The sequence below is a fragment of the Coturnix japonica genome, chromosome 4 (genome assembly GCF_054131305.1).
Source record: "Coturnix japonica strain WE chromosome 4, WE-NBRP24, whole genome shotgun sequence".
NCBI lineage: Eukaryota > Metazoa > Chordata > Aves > Galliformes > Phasianidae > Coturnix > Coturnix japonica.
In genome coordinates, this window is record NC_140666.1 from 80,309,008 (window position 1) to 80,326,646 (window position 17,639).

The 17,639-nt window shown below is 37.3% G+C and overlaps 1 protein-coding gene across 13 annotated transcripts in view; it reads right to left on the bottom strand.

Moving 5' to 3' along the window:
* C4H4orf50 (chromosome 4 C4orf50 homolog) overlaps positions 1-17,639 on the bottom strand; it is a 67,960-nt gene that overhangs the window by 24,348 nt on the left and 25,973 nt on the right. For 10 of the 13 annotated variants that reach the window (XM_085547286.1, XM_085547292.1, XM_085547289.1 and 7 more), the window contains 2 exons: positions 17,195-17,590; positions 6,881-6,934 (listed from right to left, as the gene is read on the bottom strand). In XM_085547286.1, coding sequence (XP_085403412.1) covers positions 17,216-17,590 — 375 coding nt within the window. In that variant the 3' untranslated portion in view covers positions 6,881-6,934; positions 17,195-17,215. Of the gene's footprint in view, positions 1-6,835; positions 6,935-11,764; positions 17,591-17,639 lie in introns of those variants that run through there. The other 3 variants (XM_032444132.2, XM_085547293.1, XM_085547285.1) reach the window with 2 other exon arrangements.

The window sequence follows — 17,639 nt, forward strand, 5'->3', positions numbered from 1 at the left end:
TTATTTAGGAACAAGGAAATATATCTTCTATTAGTCAAATTTTCAGCATTTTAGTACAGAGCATAACTAGGGATTTATCACATGTGGAGATGTATGTGTACGAACAAGCCATCTATCTATGGCTTAGAATTTCTTTGTAACCTGGCTTCACACACATTCACTAACTGGTTCTCCAAATAATTGAGGTCCAGTCTGGTAAGAGATGAGTCAGTGTGTATGATACATGGAATAAACCATGGTATATAAATTCCTGTTCATCTGAGACACCCCACAGAAGAAACGTAAATTTCCATCTAAAAATATTCCACCTATTATAGGTAAAACATTTGTTACAATTAATATAGGTATATATCTCCTAGCTAAAGTTTAAAGAACAATTTCCATCCCTTGCTGAGTAGCAAGCTCAAGAAAGGTCAAGCTCACAATTTGTCTTCTGCAGCCCAGAAGCGTATCTACATTCTTGCATTTTTCTTCATTCTGCATCTATCCCTTATGAACTCTCTAAAGAACAACACAAGAGTTTAGGTCAAAGATGTATAAAAATTAGCCTCTCGGTGTCCAGGTGGGGCACAAGAGATAGAACATTTGTTCTCCAACACTGAAAAACACAATTATAACTCTCTGCAATATGTTGGATCATCTTGTCCCTTTTATGATGCCAGTCAGATGTTTCTTATAAGAACTACAAAATAGAGAACTATTGCAGATCAGCGCTCATATATCTCCCACTTTTATCTAGGATAACTAGTTTACTTCATCATTAGCTTTCTATTTGCTTAGGATCACAGAATCATTAAGGTTTGAAAGACCACAGAAATCACCCAGTCCAACCATCAACCCATTGTCACCAAACTACTAAATCATGTTTCTCAATGCAAAATCTACCATTTTCTTGATCACCTTCAGGGATGTTGACACCACCTCCCTGGGCAGCCTGCTCCAATGCATTACTGCTCTTTCTTATAACAAATTTTTCCTAATTTCCAACTTGAGCTAATCCAACCTATGAGGATTCTCAGTTTCTAGAAAACAAACCAGAGACACCTGCAATTTGAATACTGATTTGAAATGCTACATGGTCATTTTTTTTAAAGACAGTTTGCAAATAGAAGAAGTATTAATTGCAAAATGAGTAAGTTTCCTACAACTTTTTCTGCAATATTACTCATTAAGCAATATATGTATATATATATATATATATATATATATATGTATATATATATACATACATAAAATACAAGAAAAAGCTCTTTGCTGAAGTAAATAAGTCCTTTGACTTGTAGGGGATTTGGTTGAGGTGGTAGAGATTGCAATACTTTGTATAGCATGTAATATATAGACTGGTTAGCACCAAGAGGAGCTTACTTGTGAGAAATGCAGGTCTTTTTACATTCTTACCGATTAAAGTCTTTGTTTTCTATTTGCCATTATTTAGAAAAGTGAACAATTCTTCTAGCCAAGAACCTCCTGGCTTCATCGCTCAAGGTTTTGGCTGCAAAGAGCTCACGAAAAGTCATAAAGTTCTTTAAAAATTAAATTAGTTCTTTAAAAAAGATATTACAGTTTTAATCTTTTAAGGAACTAAAAGTGTCAAATCAGACTGAAAAAAAAATTTCTCTCTCTCCTTTGGGAGAGAATACAATAATATTCTGGACTTCAGCAATTATCCTTGACATAAAAATATTTTGATATAATGGCTTTTGAGAGAGCCTTATCCCCTTCACAGGATCCACAAAAGAGTGATTTTTTTATCTGTGGGATTTTCACCAGAAATAGAAAAAAATATATCCTTATATATATTTTAATGACAGCTGCAGCTCAGTGGCATGGAGTAAGAGTCCCTGGGAGCAGAGACCAGGTGGAGGGGCCAAAGGGGCAAGTCAAACAAATCTATCCTATGGCCATATGGTTTATAGTATTTCTATTGTCTTTTTCATATTCTTATCATCAGGACACACAGGTAGGAAGGCAGAGAAAGGAGACAGTATCTCCACTGGGAGAAGCTACTGAGTTTCTAAGGACACATGCAAGGCATTGACATGAAGAGTAAAAGGTCAAATGGGCTATGGATTTTTAGATCACAGACAGAAGCAAATAATAGGACACAATTAGGACATCTGGGGAAAGGAACATACAGGCAACACAGCATTGGTGATGCTTTCACAGAATATAGTCAGGGTGAAGCTCAGAGAAATGGACCTAACCTCAGTGTACTTACAACAATAACTACAAATTATGTCATTGGAGAGCTGCCATAATAGACTCCAAAGATGTGTCAGCATTCAAATCTAACAAGCATGGAAAAGCCTGACAAGCAATAATGCTACCAAGAGCAAAGTGACCTGGTCTCACCCCACTGCTCATCCTGCCAAGTCAGGATGGACTTGGTGTCTGCTATATGGGGAGAACTACTAATCCTAGGAGAAACGAAAATGCATCTTTAAGGCACATCCCATGTCACATTCTGCCCTGGGAACAAGCCAATGAGTGCCAGGAAGTCCCTGAACAGCCAACAGGCCAAGAGACCTGGTGAGTTCTGAGCAATTTACAGAAAAACTGCCAGGAAAATAGGTGTACACTGCCACATTCTATTAACTTGCTTTGTGCTTTTTATCAGAGCAGAGTATTTTGTGTTCATTCTTTCAAATAACTTCTAAAAATTGAAGAAAGCATGACAGCATTAGAGGTGTTCAGGGAGCAGCACACACATTTCTATCAAATTATGCAGTTCACTAGTTCCTCCACATTAAATAATAATAGAATAAATAATGTCATTCAAAAAAGACTTGAGCTACCTTGTACTTGCTGAATTCATAGCAGTCTTACACAACTCCTCATCTGCATATAAGCATGTAAAAAAAATAAAAATAAAAAGGTACAAGATATTCAAAGTCAGACTGGACAAGGCTTTGGAAACCTGATCCAGCTTCAGATGTCCCTGCTCATTACAGGAGAGTTGGACTAGATGGACTTTAAAGGCCTCTCCTAACTCAAACAATTCTATAGAACCCACAACTTGTTTAAAGGGTTTAATATAGGACAGATATTTGCCTTTGGTGTCTTAGTCTTAGATGGATATTAAAGGGTGATCTATGTTTCATAGAAAGTGCTTTATCATGATATGATTAAATAGATTCAGATGGTGGCAAGAAGATTCTTTATCAGAGCTGGAGATAAACAACACAAAACCTCTCTGACCCTGGCATCACCGCTGTGTCCACATGAGTGACTGGAAATTGTCCTATTAAAAGGTTTCTCATGTCTCGTTTCCATCTTCAGGTTCACATCTACCACTGAGTGCCACAAGGCAACCAGAGACCGTAATGTGAATTTAACAACTTAAAACCCAGGATAACTATATTAGGCTAAATACTGTATTCACTACTCTTTACCACCCTTCTCCATACATGCATATTTAGGTAACAGACTTCCTTAAATACCTTTAAATAATTGAACACCTTTAGGCAACTCTATTTTAAAGCCAAAGATACATTTCCAGTACTGCACAGAAAGTTGTCAGCTCGTTCTGCATTACAGAAAGCCATAAGAACACCTCCAACCAAATCAGTGTTTCTCGTATAAATGAAATGCTGCAGGTTCTTGCCTGTCACTTTCTTACTGGGGCTGAAATAGCCAAATTTTCTTCTAAGTCAGTGTGTACATCTACAGCCCACTCAACTCAGCTTGGTTATTTGGATTAAATTTCAGCTTAACATGCTGAGGTACAACTTAATGCACGGGAAGCAATAAATTTCATGGGTACTACACAAAGGATCTACTCTTAGGGTAATGCTGAGCAAGGGCTTCATCCATGAAATTGTAATTTCTGCTTGATAAAAAAAATAAATTCTCCTGAGCACCACAGTATAAATGCTGACCAAAAACAACTAGGTACAGTCATATGGTAAACATGCATCATAATTCTCTCTTAATATGAAGAAGTACCAAGCTCAAAGACCAATTAAAACAGCCTAAAGAACTACTCCTAAATACGTATGTGTATATATAAATTTATCATGGGTCACTTCAGGTAATACATGCATAAATTCAAATGGCAGAATGACTAGAATTAGTGATGTTGAACTAACTGGGACTATGGTTAGAGAAAGAGGACAGCAAAATTATTATTAATTATTTAAACTAATTTTACATAGATGTGGGAGAATAGACTACAGATGATAGCAACAGAATACATTGTGTAACTTTAACATTGTATCAATACCAAAGTACTTAAAAGAAGATAATGTACTAGGTTTATATTTGAAAACAGTGTTTCCAGATGAAGCTCTGGGTGAAGACGCATATTTATTCTGTGTTCAGTTTTGGTCCCCTTGCTACAAGACACAGAGGCCTTGGAATGTGTCCAGAGAAGGGCAACAAAGAGGTGAGGAGTCTGGAGCACAGGCCTTATGAGGAGCAACTGAAAGAACTGGGATTATTCAGACAGAAGAAGAGGCTCAGGGGAGACCTTATTGCTCTCTACCTGAAAGGAGGTTGCGATGAGATGGGGGTCAGCCTCTCCTCCTGAATAATATTGATATGACAAGGGCAAATGGCTTTAATTTGTGATGGAGAGGTTCAGGTTGGACTTCAGAAAAAAATGTATTGTCTGAAAGAGTGGTCAGTTGCTGGAAAGAGCTGCTCACAGAGGTGATTGAGTCACTGTCATTGTCCCTTGTGTTTAAGAAACATTTAGATTTGAAGAAATGTGGAACTCAGAATTAAATTGATGAAAGTGTTTGGGAAAGATGAGCACAGCAGGAAGAAAAGAAATACTCTAACTTTCATATTGAATCTAATAGCACGTGTCCCCTCCAAGAGCAATGCAACCAAATAATCAAAATATGGACTATGAATTATAATTTCTTTAGAAAAATATACTACACAAGTTTTCAATAACTATATAAATATAAATTATTGTATCTGTTGCTGAATATAGATTTTCTGTATCTTCCAGGTACCAGAACCTACCACAAATAGGAATAAATCCAATGGTTACCTAACTTAGATCTTTGATACTTTAGTTTGCTACAAACTATTCATGACCTCAGTAAAAGAGAAAACTGCTCTCTTTTGAAAGCAAAGTGAAAGATGTCAAGGCTTAAGAGTGTGAGTTTCCTAAGTGTGATAAAAAAAACAAGCATTACATGGTCCACGTGAAGGAGGAGAATTGTTGATAGAAATCGGATGTCTGAGCAACAGTGTACAACTTCTCCAATTCCTGTCAGAGTCCAAGTGTTGAACCAGAACAAATAATGAACTAGAAATTCAGCCCACTTTTGTGAGTAGGAAATACAAGTAAATTTTTGAGTAAGAGTGAAAAGCAATTTAAAATAGTTCCATACTAAAGTATCTGGATGAAATATACTTCTTAGTTTCCTGTTGGTTTTTTGGTTTTGTTTTGTTTTGTTTGTTGTTGTTGTTGTTGTTTTGGCTTGTGGATTTTTGTTTTTTTTTTGTAAGGCAACATGATTGATTATGCATCAGTGACCACTGTGCAAAAAATGTCAAATCTGTGTTTGTCACCAGAAATGGCTACATTGATTTTATTGACTGCTGCAGGAGCAATGTGCTCTTGGAAAATTAACACTACTAAAAATTAACATACAGAGTTTTCTCTATCCAAATGAAAGTATGGAAAATAAAAATAAAAATAAAAAAATTAAAAATATGTAATGTTTTTTTGTGATAAAATATGAACTGTTCATTTCTGTTAAAACTCTATTGTTTTTTATCCTGCAATGAATGCCATATTGCAACATCCTAATTTATCTTCTACAGGTCTCTCTAAATGGCAGCCTGCCTTTTCCCGCTGTTTTAATAACACAGAACAAACCAATTGGCAAAGTGATCCCTGGAGAAAGAATGAAAACCATACAGAATACTGTTATCATCAGCTTTTCAAAGCACTAGCAGAACACTAATGCAGATGTTGGAGTTTTCTCCCTTTTGGTGAGGAAAGTCAACAGTGTTCTCATTTTAGCATAACACTTCACCTGAATCCTTACAGTGAAGTAAATTTTCAACCCACTGGCCAGTTCAGCACTGAAGTTACAAAGTTATTTCAGCATTTGCTTTAATGCTTTGATTTAATAAAGATGTATATTTCCAGTATCAGTATTTCTTCAACAATACTGTGAATTTCCCCATTATCTCTACAGTGTAGCAAAACATAAAGTTCTTCATCTCAGTCACATTCTTCTGACATTAGCTATACAGTCTAATTGTTTTCATCAACTTTCATGCAATAATAGGATTATTTTAAGCAAAGAAAACTTTAGCAGACAAAATAGTGAATGAAAAGAAGCAGGTGTAACAACATAGCAGAAAAAAAAACAACAGTATCTGAAAAAATAGCTGCTAACTTCTCAGCACAGGAGTCTGAGAGAGTAACACTTAACCCTAAAAAGAGTGACTGCTTTCCATAATATTAAATGAACGTTCTGCCATTTTGGGGGGTATAAATAAATCTTAAAGACACAAATACTTTGGTTTTAAGTGTTCATTTCAGAACTGGCAGCTACTGAAAAAAAATAAAAGAAGATAAAAAAGGGAGAAGGAATCATAAAGTTGTTAGTTGTGCATACACAGCTCTAAAGAACCAAAAAGAAGTGATTCTCATTTCATTTTATGTATTTAGACAAAATTCAATTTGCACTTAATTTGTGAGGTTGAGGGTTTCCAGAGCATAAAAATAGACTGGAGTTGCACAGAGAAGAGGGTGACATGATAAATATTTCCTGTGGAAGCACTTACCTGGAATTAAAAAGAAATGGTATCCCCTTGTTTTCTAATTTATTCCACCTTCCCCTTTTACTATAATTGCCTGATTTACCTTACAAGCTCTGATAAGGGACTCCAATTGTATTATCAGTCATATCTCCGAAAGTTTTGTCTGTGCTCCAGAATTGGCCCAGCGAATATTTTCTCTTGCCTAAAAAATGGAAAACAAAAAGAAAAGAAGAGTAAGTGGTGATTTCTGTTAGTAATTTTGGAGTAAAAAGGTTTGAGAACTTTTCAAACATTTTGCTTTATGTATGTCCTGAAATGACTTTGGAAATGTGAGTACTGTAGCTATCAATAAACAATGCTGTTGTTTTCTAGATAGGTTCTTCTGTAAAACTGATGCTCTACAGTGAAGACTGATACTTGAGTAGAAGTGCAAGTAGGAGGAAAGAGAAACCACAAATAAGAGCCAAGGTATGCTATGAAAGCCATTGGTTAATAACAAAGTGGTTCTTAACATAGAATCATATGTTTAGGTTAGAATGGACCCTAAAGACCACCCAGCCCCAACCTGTGCAGTAGGCAGGGCTGCCACCGATCAGATAGGGCTGCCCAAGGTCCCATCTAACCTGGCCTTGAGCACCTCCATGGATGGGGCATCCACAGCTTCTGGGGCAAAACATGCAATCAACTGGCTAGCATCCTTCACATTGTAAATAGCAACGTGCAGAAGTCTAATGTGGGTTCAAAGAGAAACTTGACAACTTAATCAAGGTTTACTGATTGAATACGAACTTATACTGCTTCAAGAACTCACAGAGTTGCAAATGATCAAGGCCTTGTGGCTATCAGTTTGCCCTGGTCATTTCCTCTAGGTAACAGTTTTCAGTTACAGTCTTTTATTAATTTGCCTTTCCTAGGTGTGACCTGGTGTGTGCCTGTAGAATACAGGAGGATGTGACCATGATTCCTAAAACAACTGCACCAGCAACTGGAATGGTGCAGCTCAACTGCTGATAGGATGTCCTAAGCACGTGTGAGGTAGCACTCAGGCACAGCCTGTTCATCCCAGCACTGGCACCACCTGCAGCCCAGCACCTCTTTTATCAGCAGCAGCAAATGACATCTTGAGATAGGAAGGTCTGAAAATGGCTTCAAGGCATAAAATAAACTCTTAATGTTGTCACTCCCCTTAACGACTGCTGAAGATTCAGATATTAGCTGAGTCAAGGTGGCACACACATCAGGAATGAAACAGCCGTGATCTATTTGGATCAAATCTTAAGGAGCACAGAAAGCTCTAAGAGCCATGGCAAAGAAAGCAAAACTCAGTTTAATTTGTGCTAGCAAATCAGATAGTACTTCTGTCTCATTTAAAGCTACTTCCACAGAAGAAATTCCACAGCTGCAACTGAAGGGACACAGCAGTAACATACATCAGCTCTCTGTGGAAAACAAAGCATTGTATTTGTCATAGCCCTATAAAAAGTTCAGCAGCTGAAAGCACATGTTATTTGTCATGGGGTTTCCTCAATAGCCAGGTGAGTAAACAAAATGAATGCAAATTTCTGCCTTGATAGCATCTGTTTCTTCATTTTGACACGTTTTTTCTACCTTCCCCAATAAGCCCCTTGGCATCCAGGCTGTGTAGAGCTGCACACATCTTCCCCAGCCCTGAACACACAACGTGTTTTGCTGTCTCATTATTTACCAAGTCTGACTCAACCCACCTGAAGCTCTCTAATTCTGGCTGTTTGCTGTGGAGGGACGAAAGCCTCCAGCATGCTGAGATTGAATTTCACATGGATGATGCAAAAGAACTGTTCATGAAACTCTGCAGAACAGGGGTCACTGGCAGTGGAGGGATGAGAGAGGTGCAGTCCTAAAACACCATATTCTTATTTGTAGTATTTTCTTTATTTTCTTAAATTTGCAACCTCTTTCCCTCCCCCTCCCCCCCCCCCCCCCCCCCCCCCCCGTGGTTAGCCAAAACAACTACAGTGATTCTCTTCACCCTTAGAACATTTTTCTGTTCTAAAGAAAAGTGAACACTGAGACAGAACCAGCTTAATTTAAGACAGAGCTGGCATGAACTGGAGCCCATGGCAGTTGAACTTGCAGATCTATGTTCATACAGCATTGTCAGGCCAAGAGAAGCAATGATTACACTGTTATTCTTACAGCTATCTTGCTTTCCACTCTCACAAGTAAAGTTTATTTTTAGCAAACTAACACCTAACAATACAGAATAACAAAGTTCTTCTCCACTCCTTATTGCTATCTGAAGAGTAAACAAGAAGAAAAGAGGATATTCAATCCCTATCCCAACCCACACAGGAATTAAGAGTACTTAGAGGGTCTGGCTAAAATGAGAGATGAACATGTTTGTTAGATGTAATAATGTATGCCCATATGGAAGGAATAGCTAAACTGTCCTTTCCTGTAAAAGAAACTGAACAGATTGCCTAGAAATAGGCAGCTCCCATTCCCTTTACAGAGAGAAGCAAATACCATCCAGATGGAAATTATCAAATGGATCTAACAGCTACATTTTATTCCCATGTGATCTTCAGCCTACTTATCACTCATTATACCAGGAAAATTATTTTCCTTATATCCCAAGTGCAGACAAGAATATCATTTATCATATGTTCATTCAAAATATTCTGTATTGAAGAGTTCCCTGATGAGATATTGATTTTTCCACACAAAAAGAGGGAGAAGAGTGTCCTTCCCAATGGGAATATTCATTTAATATCTGTGGATTCCCTTTAAGTCCTACATATGAACAATGTCCATGCTGTTTCTGTGGCACAGCAGCCAACTGCGCATCATCTTCCTGATGCCCAGTGTGACTAAATGTCTTTTCAGTACTCCTAAGCTCTTGCTAAGTTTTACAAAAGTTCATGTTACAAAGTCCGAGATTCTTCATATATTTCTGTTTTGAAATGAATATTTGAATTGGAAGCTTGCATTAAATAAAAGCATAATTTAAAAATCACCAAGAATCTTTGTCTGTACATGATTATATATGGGCATGTAAAATCAAACTCAATAAACGAGGGTATGTTTTGAAAGGCTTAAGAGGAGTTAGTTAGCAACTAAAACATAAAGAACAATAAATCTTGATATCTAATTCCTTCTTACAACTATGAAAAATCACCATAACAATGTGGCAAAATGTCATAGTTGTGTAAGCATATGTCCCCATAAATTTCTTATTACATTTATGAATGCTTATTTCTTGTCTTATTGAGTTATATATGCTCTGGATATATACTTTATTCCAGCATTAATTTCTTTTAGCTTGAAAACCTACAGCAGCACAGGTACCTTCTTTTATGAGGATATAAATTTTAACAGTTGTGGCTGACTGACAGGATTAAAGAAAGAGCATCTAATCTATCTGGGCCATGTAACACTGTCTTTTTTCACATTAATTATTGAACATAAGTTCAGCTTGTGTCACAGACTATCAAGCAGGCTTATAAATTAGGCAATAAATTAGAAGTTGATTTTTTAATGGTGTGAACCTAAACATATAATGCTGTGTTCAGCTGCAGCAGTCCCAAAATATCAAGGAAATCATTAGAAATCACAGGAACAATGTTGAGAGAGTGAAAATGAACATGGCACCCATACACCATCCAGGGCCTGAGGTCTATGGTATCAGTGTTTTAATCTCTTTCAGAATATAGATGATGGATGGGTGGGTGGATGGATGGATAGATGGATGGATGGATGGATGGATGGATGGATGGATGGATGGATGGATGAATGGATGGATGGAGGTAAACTTTGCAGTGTCTGGGAATATAATGGCACTGGATGCGTAGGATTCCCAATGTAAAACACACAGATGGAAATGCAGTTCTGATGATTCAAAGAACAGGATGGCAGGCAGATTCAGACTTACTAGAGATTCAGATTTACTATGACAATATGACTTGGTAATCAGTCCCAAACCAACCATTTTGGAGCAGGAAGAATCCCTTAACATTAAGCTGCCAGAATATCCAGGAGAGAAGTATTGCTACAACTTCTGAATAACTGCGAGCTTGGAGGTAGTAATTCATTTTATAGCATATGACATGATGTTACACATAAGTCTTACAGACAAGGCAACCTCTTCTAAGGGAAAAGCTGGTTTAGGAAATAAAACATGCATGCTTATAAATTCAAAGATACAAGCTATTATTCTTAATACTGCTGCTCATGTAATAACCTTGTTCATATACCACTGATTTACAACAGGTTTAACCTACTATGGAAGTTACCCAGTACTACAGAAGAAAGAAAAGTATGTTTACTTCAAACGAGAAGAGTGCTTACTTTCATGCTAAAGTTTAGATTACATTTTTTTTCCAAGGACTACTTTTAAATTAAGGAAGAGCTGCCTTCTCAAAATGGTTTATTAAACTGAAGGATGTGTCTTGACAATCACATTATTCTCTCTCCAGTGTTCAGTTTGCTCGTGCACAGGGCTGCACTCATTCTTAGTAGACATGTCATCTTCTGGAGACTTGAAAGAGTCTGAGCAACTGCTTTTAATTTAGAAGCAGCAGAAGCTACTTCTATCCTTTACAGTCTGTAAAGCTCCCGGGGAAGCATACCACTAAGGATTTCTTTTAATATCACCTTACTTAGGACAAAGAAATTAAAGAGAAGAACACAAAAGAGGTCAGAAGCCCTCTAAAGGAAACATGTGCTTACATGATTTCCCAGAAGAATGATAGCGACTGCAGGTATGAATCCACTGAAGAAAACTTACCATAAGCCAGGCTGAATCCACACACTTGAATACAGTGTTTTATAAGCTGTTACTCTTTTTTTCCGCATTGCTCTATTTTACACTAATCATGGGGATATGCAAGTAAAGAGTAGTGCACAGTTCACAGATGAAAAAGAGTGAATTCATCTTATTTTTATGCAAAAACTCCTAAGTATTAGCACCAGATGTATGCTCAGTGCCTCACTTGATGAATGTCGTCTCTGATCTCTTGCGGCCCCCAGAGAATTTATGTCAGGTCAATACAGGTTCAGATTTACATACACCTTTTATTTCCCATTTATTATATTCATAAACTGTTACCTAAATGCCTTACAGTGAATTCAAGAGCTGAAGAATATAAATAAAGACAAAAATACACAGATAATCCATGGAATAAATACAAAAGAAAAGCCCTCAGGCAGAATATTCAAAAAAGAGAACATCATAAAACAGACTATTAAAGTCAGTTATCTCTTCTGAGACAGTAGCTGTTTAGGACACAGGAGGAGGATAGGAATTACCTTCCCTTTCTTCTGCAGACCTGACATTCAAGATTCCCCTTGTCTCAGCTTTACAGTCAGTGAGCTGAAGGGTCAGCTCTACAGTGTGGATTGTAGTGCCTGTTTTAGATCTACACAGTTGTGAGATTAACCCTGTCCTGTAGACCAAGCGCTGATTTCTCTTCAGGACTGTCAGAGGCATCAGGAAATTGGCTTCACACTTGGTGTAAGGAATCCCACTTTCTAGATCCCAAATTAAGCATAATTCAAGCTTAGTTAGTAAAGAGATGATTACAAAGTCCCTGCCTCCCAAACAGACATTTAACATTTTCTGCTTTGAAGGTTGATAGCATTGGCTGAGCTGTCCTAAACTGAAAGTTGTTTTCTGAGATGAGAACAGCTCTGTGCACCCCAAGGTAAGCTCCAAGCACAACTGTAAACTACCAGTGTCCTCCAGCTACTGACAGCCTCACCCCTAGATTTATTTTAAAGCCCCCTCACCAGAAGGGACTGTCTGCAGCCAGATGGAAACTAAGATGTGGCTGCTGAGAGACAGAGTCCTCAGCCTACAGATGGGAAAGCAGAGAGGTGTCACCCAGCAGATGGTGGGGGCAAGGCAGGGCACAAGTAGATGGCCACGTTCTCCCTTTCTAGCTGTGGCTCAGAGCAAGAAAGAATCACTTATAACTTTTGGCCTTAGAGCTACAAAAAATGGCGATGTTCTCTAGGTGCCTCCCACTTAAAGAACACTTTGCCAGACAGCAGTATGCTGAGATGCCACACTATTCAAAGCTTATCAATCTTGTCTAAAAGTAGGTAGTGCAAGTCCAACCCTAGTGAACCTCAAGGATTCCTTTGATGAAATTCCCATTTACTCTGCTCCATGATCTCACATTGTGACAGAACAGGTAAGACCTTAATTTCTGATTAATTGTTGATTAAATGTTTTTTTTTGTACGCCACCAAAGAATCATAAATAAATAAATAAAACCACACCCTTTTATTTCTTTCCTTGGTCCTTTGACCTCAGTGCCTGAGAAGCCAGGGTAACAGCTGGTCTGGGTCACCAGATTGAAACAGAGCTGCTGGAGCATGCCATGAACCTGACCCATCATCTGTAAAAATATCCTCAAGCTTTTTACTAGAGTTCAGACTGTATTCAACAAGGGTGCAAGTCAGTCTAGCTTCCAGTACAGGAGCAAAAGTTCAAGATTTTAGGTGTATAAAAACAAGACACAAAAAAGTGTTAAGAATATTTTATACAAACACTGATCTAGTAACTTTTCCCTATTATTTTATCATCATTTATGCCAATCCCCTGCATTTATACATGGGTAAGGATACAAATGTTCATAAATATTTCATCTGTATTTATATGTAAAGGAACTTGCTGTCCTATGGTTCACCATTATACTGACTGGTAAGATCAGGGATACAGTCTAGGGAAAGACAATATTCTCTTTATTCACAAGAGAAAGCTGCTGCAAGAATGACAGACTTAAGTCAAAGCAACCAGCTGGCTGGCCTGCTAAGAATACAATTGCACAGATAGATCTGGGAGTATCTTGGCTTAATCAGACCATATGAAAAAGGTCAACACTGAAAAAACCTTCCATGCATCATCTGGTTTTAATATGGGGCTTTAATATTAATCAGCTTAAGGACTAAAGGAAAAGGTTGTTTCTAAGAAGATACTAGATAGCATTCTTACACACCAGAGTTGCCACCCAAAAATGTAATTTATTAAGGACTGCAGAAAATATAATTGTTGGTTAATCATTTTTATTCTGACCCATAAGAATGAGTCCTGAGCATGAGACTGTTACCATGGTCTGAGCCTCCAATGTCACCACTGAATCTTGTATATTCATAAAGATTTTTACAGTATGAGAAAAACATTAGATAGGAAGTGATAGGCTTCCACAAGTACCCCTTCCCCTTTTCTCCAGATGTTTTAATGCCGTGAGAACCTGGAGCTAATGGTGGAGTCACTTCCATTGAACATTTTACTCCCTTTTTTGCCTGAGCTGCACCATCATTTTGTTTTCTAAGTTTATATTTCATCTAGCCATTAAAATACACTGTGTGTGCTATTTCTCATTACTTCTTCTATGTACTGCATATATATATTCTATTTCTAAATAATACTTCTGAAAAAAAGAGAGAGAGACAGAAAGGAGAAAACTGCTGCTAAAATAAGATATTTTGGCTTTACTACTGGTAAGTTCAAGCATGGAAAAAAGATCAGAGCAAAGATTACCTGAAAGTGTCAACAAGAATGAGTTTGACATGAACTGATGGTCCTAGCTAACAGCTTTGTCATGTTTCTAACAAGTTCTTTGTAACTGAAAGGGTCTTTATGGAAAACAGGTTCTGAGAGCACTGGTTAGTAGGATGTATATTCGTGTCCAGTTTCCTTCTAGGTGTGCTGATAAACTCAGATAATGCCATTTGACTTGTGCAGTCTTTGGATACCAAGCAACAGATAATTAACACAAATCAATTGTTCAGATGTGTTCTTTAAGCATGCTGTTTCCAACCCTCAGTTTCAAAAAAAAAAAAAACCCAAATAATTTACAGAATAAGAGGAAATATTAATCATTCTGTATGAATCACTCAGCAAGCTCAGACTCCCAAAAAGCTTCAGCTTGGCAGGACACCAGTATACAAACCATCTGGCCTGCCACTGTACATCTTGGAGCTGGTTTCTATAAATGACAGTGTTTAAAGAATTTGAAAGACCTTGTTGCTGATGTAAACCATCATCTAATCTTGTACATCAATTAGTGCAAAATAATTTGGCATCATATGACTATTATTTCTCATTTGCCTATTCAGTGTTGAGATGAAATGGAGTAGGAGAGAAGTTTAAAAAAGAGCCTTTAGATGTTCCATATTTCCTATGGCTGTTGAAGGTAACACTACAAATGAATACTGCTAAATTATTAGCATTCCTCCACTGCAGTATCTAAAATCTTGCATTTTTACTTAGCAAATGTAAAAAGCAAATGAAACAGATAGAAAATTTAGAACTGTGGTATCTGCACAGATTTAATTTGTTGTTGCTGTTGTAGGAAGAATGTATTTCTCAAAGAATTAAAAACAACAACAACAACAACAAAGGGCTACAGGATTTTAATTAAAATCCATGACTTGCAAAGGAAAGCTACTAAGTGCCAGCAAATAATTTATGTGCCTGACAAATTTCTTGAGTCTACTACATATTATGCAGCTCCTTGTTGATAATATGTCTGCAAGTGTCTGCTCCCACAACTACAGCTGTGTCTGCAGATCTTATTCAGGAAATAATTAATTTCAACAGAAGGAAAAATGGTGCCAAATAATCTACTTAGTTGTAACATGAAGCATAATAGATAAACCATAGTTACATTTGATAAAAGAGACTGGAATGAGAAAGGCTTAATTTCACGGTAAGATACTATGGCATTTATTATAACAGGCTATCTTACCATCATACAATATTATTATTAATACCCTTATTATTAACACGCTTCATGTATTATCTATCATCTGACTTCTAGCTGACCTCAGCTACCAGTTCATGTAATTTACTGACAGCAAGATGAAGCTCCAAAAAGTTTCTGTTAAATGCTGATTTTCAAAGCATCGTTTTATCAGTATGAAAGTTATTGTGTCAAATAATGTGTTTTTAATTTCTATATCAGCCTTAAATAAGACAACTCATTCCAGGACATCAGATTTATCTTCAGAACCACTGGCCAGCATTTGAAAGAATAGGAAGACAGATGAGAGCAGAATTCCAGATGCTGGATACTCATAGGTGCCTCTGCTTAGACAGTGCTTTCAAACATCACTTCCAGAGGCTATTTCCCTTGATATATGGTGTGTATTTTCTAAAGAGGTTTTGGATGAACCAATAACCAATAACCAATTCAGTTACTGCTGTAAGCAATTGCTCTGCTACATTGCTGAGCAAATTAAGATGGGTTTCCCACCACGAGGAATGAATGAGTGCATTAATACTTCTTCAAAACCGATCATTTTGTTACTGGCTTTGGAGGAGCAGCATCAAACAAAGCAATAATGCGCTATGGGCCAATTGGGGGTAATCAATGAATGCAGAGAAAAAGCACAGAACAGTGTCACAATTTAATGTGTGTTAAAAATGCCCTTTCTTAATAAAAGTGACTAAAAATAAAGACAGCTAGGAAATTTGAATAATTGAGTTTCCAAAAATATCAACTCTGGTTGGTAGGATTCCAACATAAATGGTACTTAAGTGTTTAGGGGAATTTGCAATCATGTTCTGTTAATTTTTCCAGACTCAAGTTATCTTGGCTCACTCATACCTTCTTCCTGCTCCCTCTCAATACCTCAGATTTCATCAAAGGTTCACACAGACCAGATTATATCTATTTCTGAGTCAGGCTCACGAGGAAGCTATACCACAGCTATGCTAGAGCAGCTGGCCTGGCATTGCCTTCACTTGTGTTTACTGCAGGGGTTTGCCATCTCAGTTTCCACCTCAGGAGCCCTGATGTTATGGTACTTATGATGACCAAGCAGTACCTAAAGAATCACTCTGAAACAAGTCCGTTAAAACTGCTAAAATTAAACTGGAACTTGAACAAAGGGCTTAAAAGTAACAATTGAAGGATGGTGTTTTATGGATGCTGCCACCTACAGGAGCACAGAGTGAGTATCCTGTTGTCATTCAGCTTATAAATAATAATAATAATAAAAAAAATTAAAAAAAATTTAAAATCCCAAGACATTAAGGAACTACTAACAACATAAAATACTATCACATTTACATAAAGTAAGAATTTAGGAAGTCTATGCCACAATGTCTCTTTAGGTTCCTGTCACTCAAGCCAGATATTTCATAACTTGCCACTGCATGCTGAAGAAATGGGTTGCATATAAAAGCAAAAATAATTTAATACATTGTTTCACAGTTAAAGGAAAAGCAAATCATAGACTAGTGGTAAAGCAAAACCTGAGAAGCAGCCTGGCTGTTGAAAACTGCTGGTTTCAGTTATCTTAAGTATTCTAAGAAATCCTGATTGTAAGCACGATTAAAGCTCTTTTCCATGTAAATTTTCCAGACACCTCACACATCCAGCAAAACATTTTGGTTTAAAAAATAAGCAGTACCTTTTATATGTACAAAGTAGTATGACAATGGGAATATTACATCTCTAAGATGCTTTACCTTGTTTTATTTCTGAGGTTTTTATTCTTTGCCATGCAGCTGATTTCCTCCCACAGGATTTTGACCTTTATTACTTGCTGACAACATGTCTGACAAAGAGCTTTTTGCTGTGGTAGCTGAGGTTGAGCCATCTGTTTTTTCTCTAGAGAGCCATGCATTATTTGTAATGACATCTTTCTGTTTAATTCCCTGGGGAATAGCACTTGCATGCTGATTTCCTATTTGACCCCCAAATGCATCATCCCATTTGGACAAGCAGTCCCTCCCCTGCATGGACCAGTCACGCTTCAGTGTGTCCTTCATCTTTGGGAGTGGAGGCCAAGGTGTTTCCTCACGAGTCATGGACAGGTTGGGGTCAGCCTTTGAGTTTGTATTGGAGGAGACAAATGAAGGTATCTGAGGAGGAACAAAGAAAAGAAAACATAACCTCAGATGTCCCAGTGCA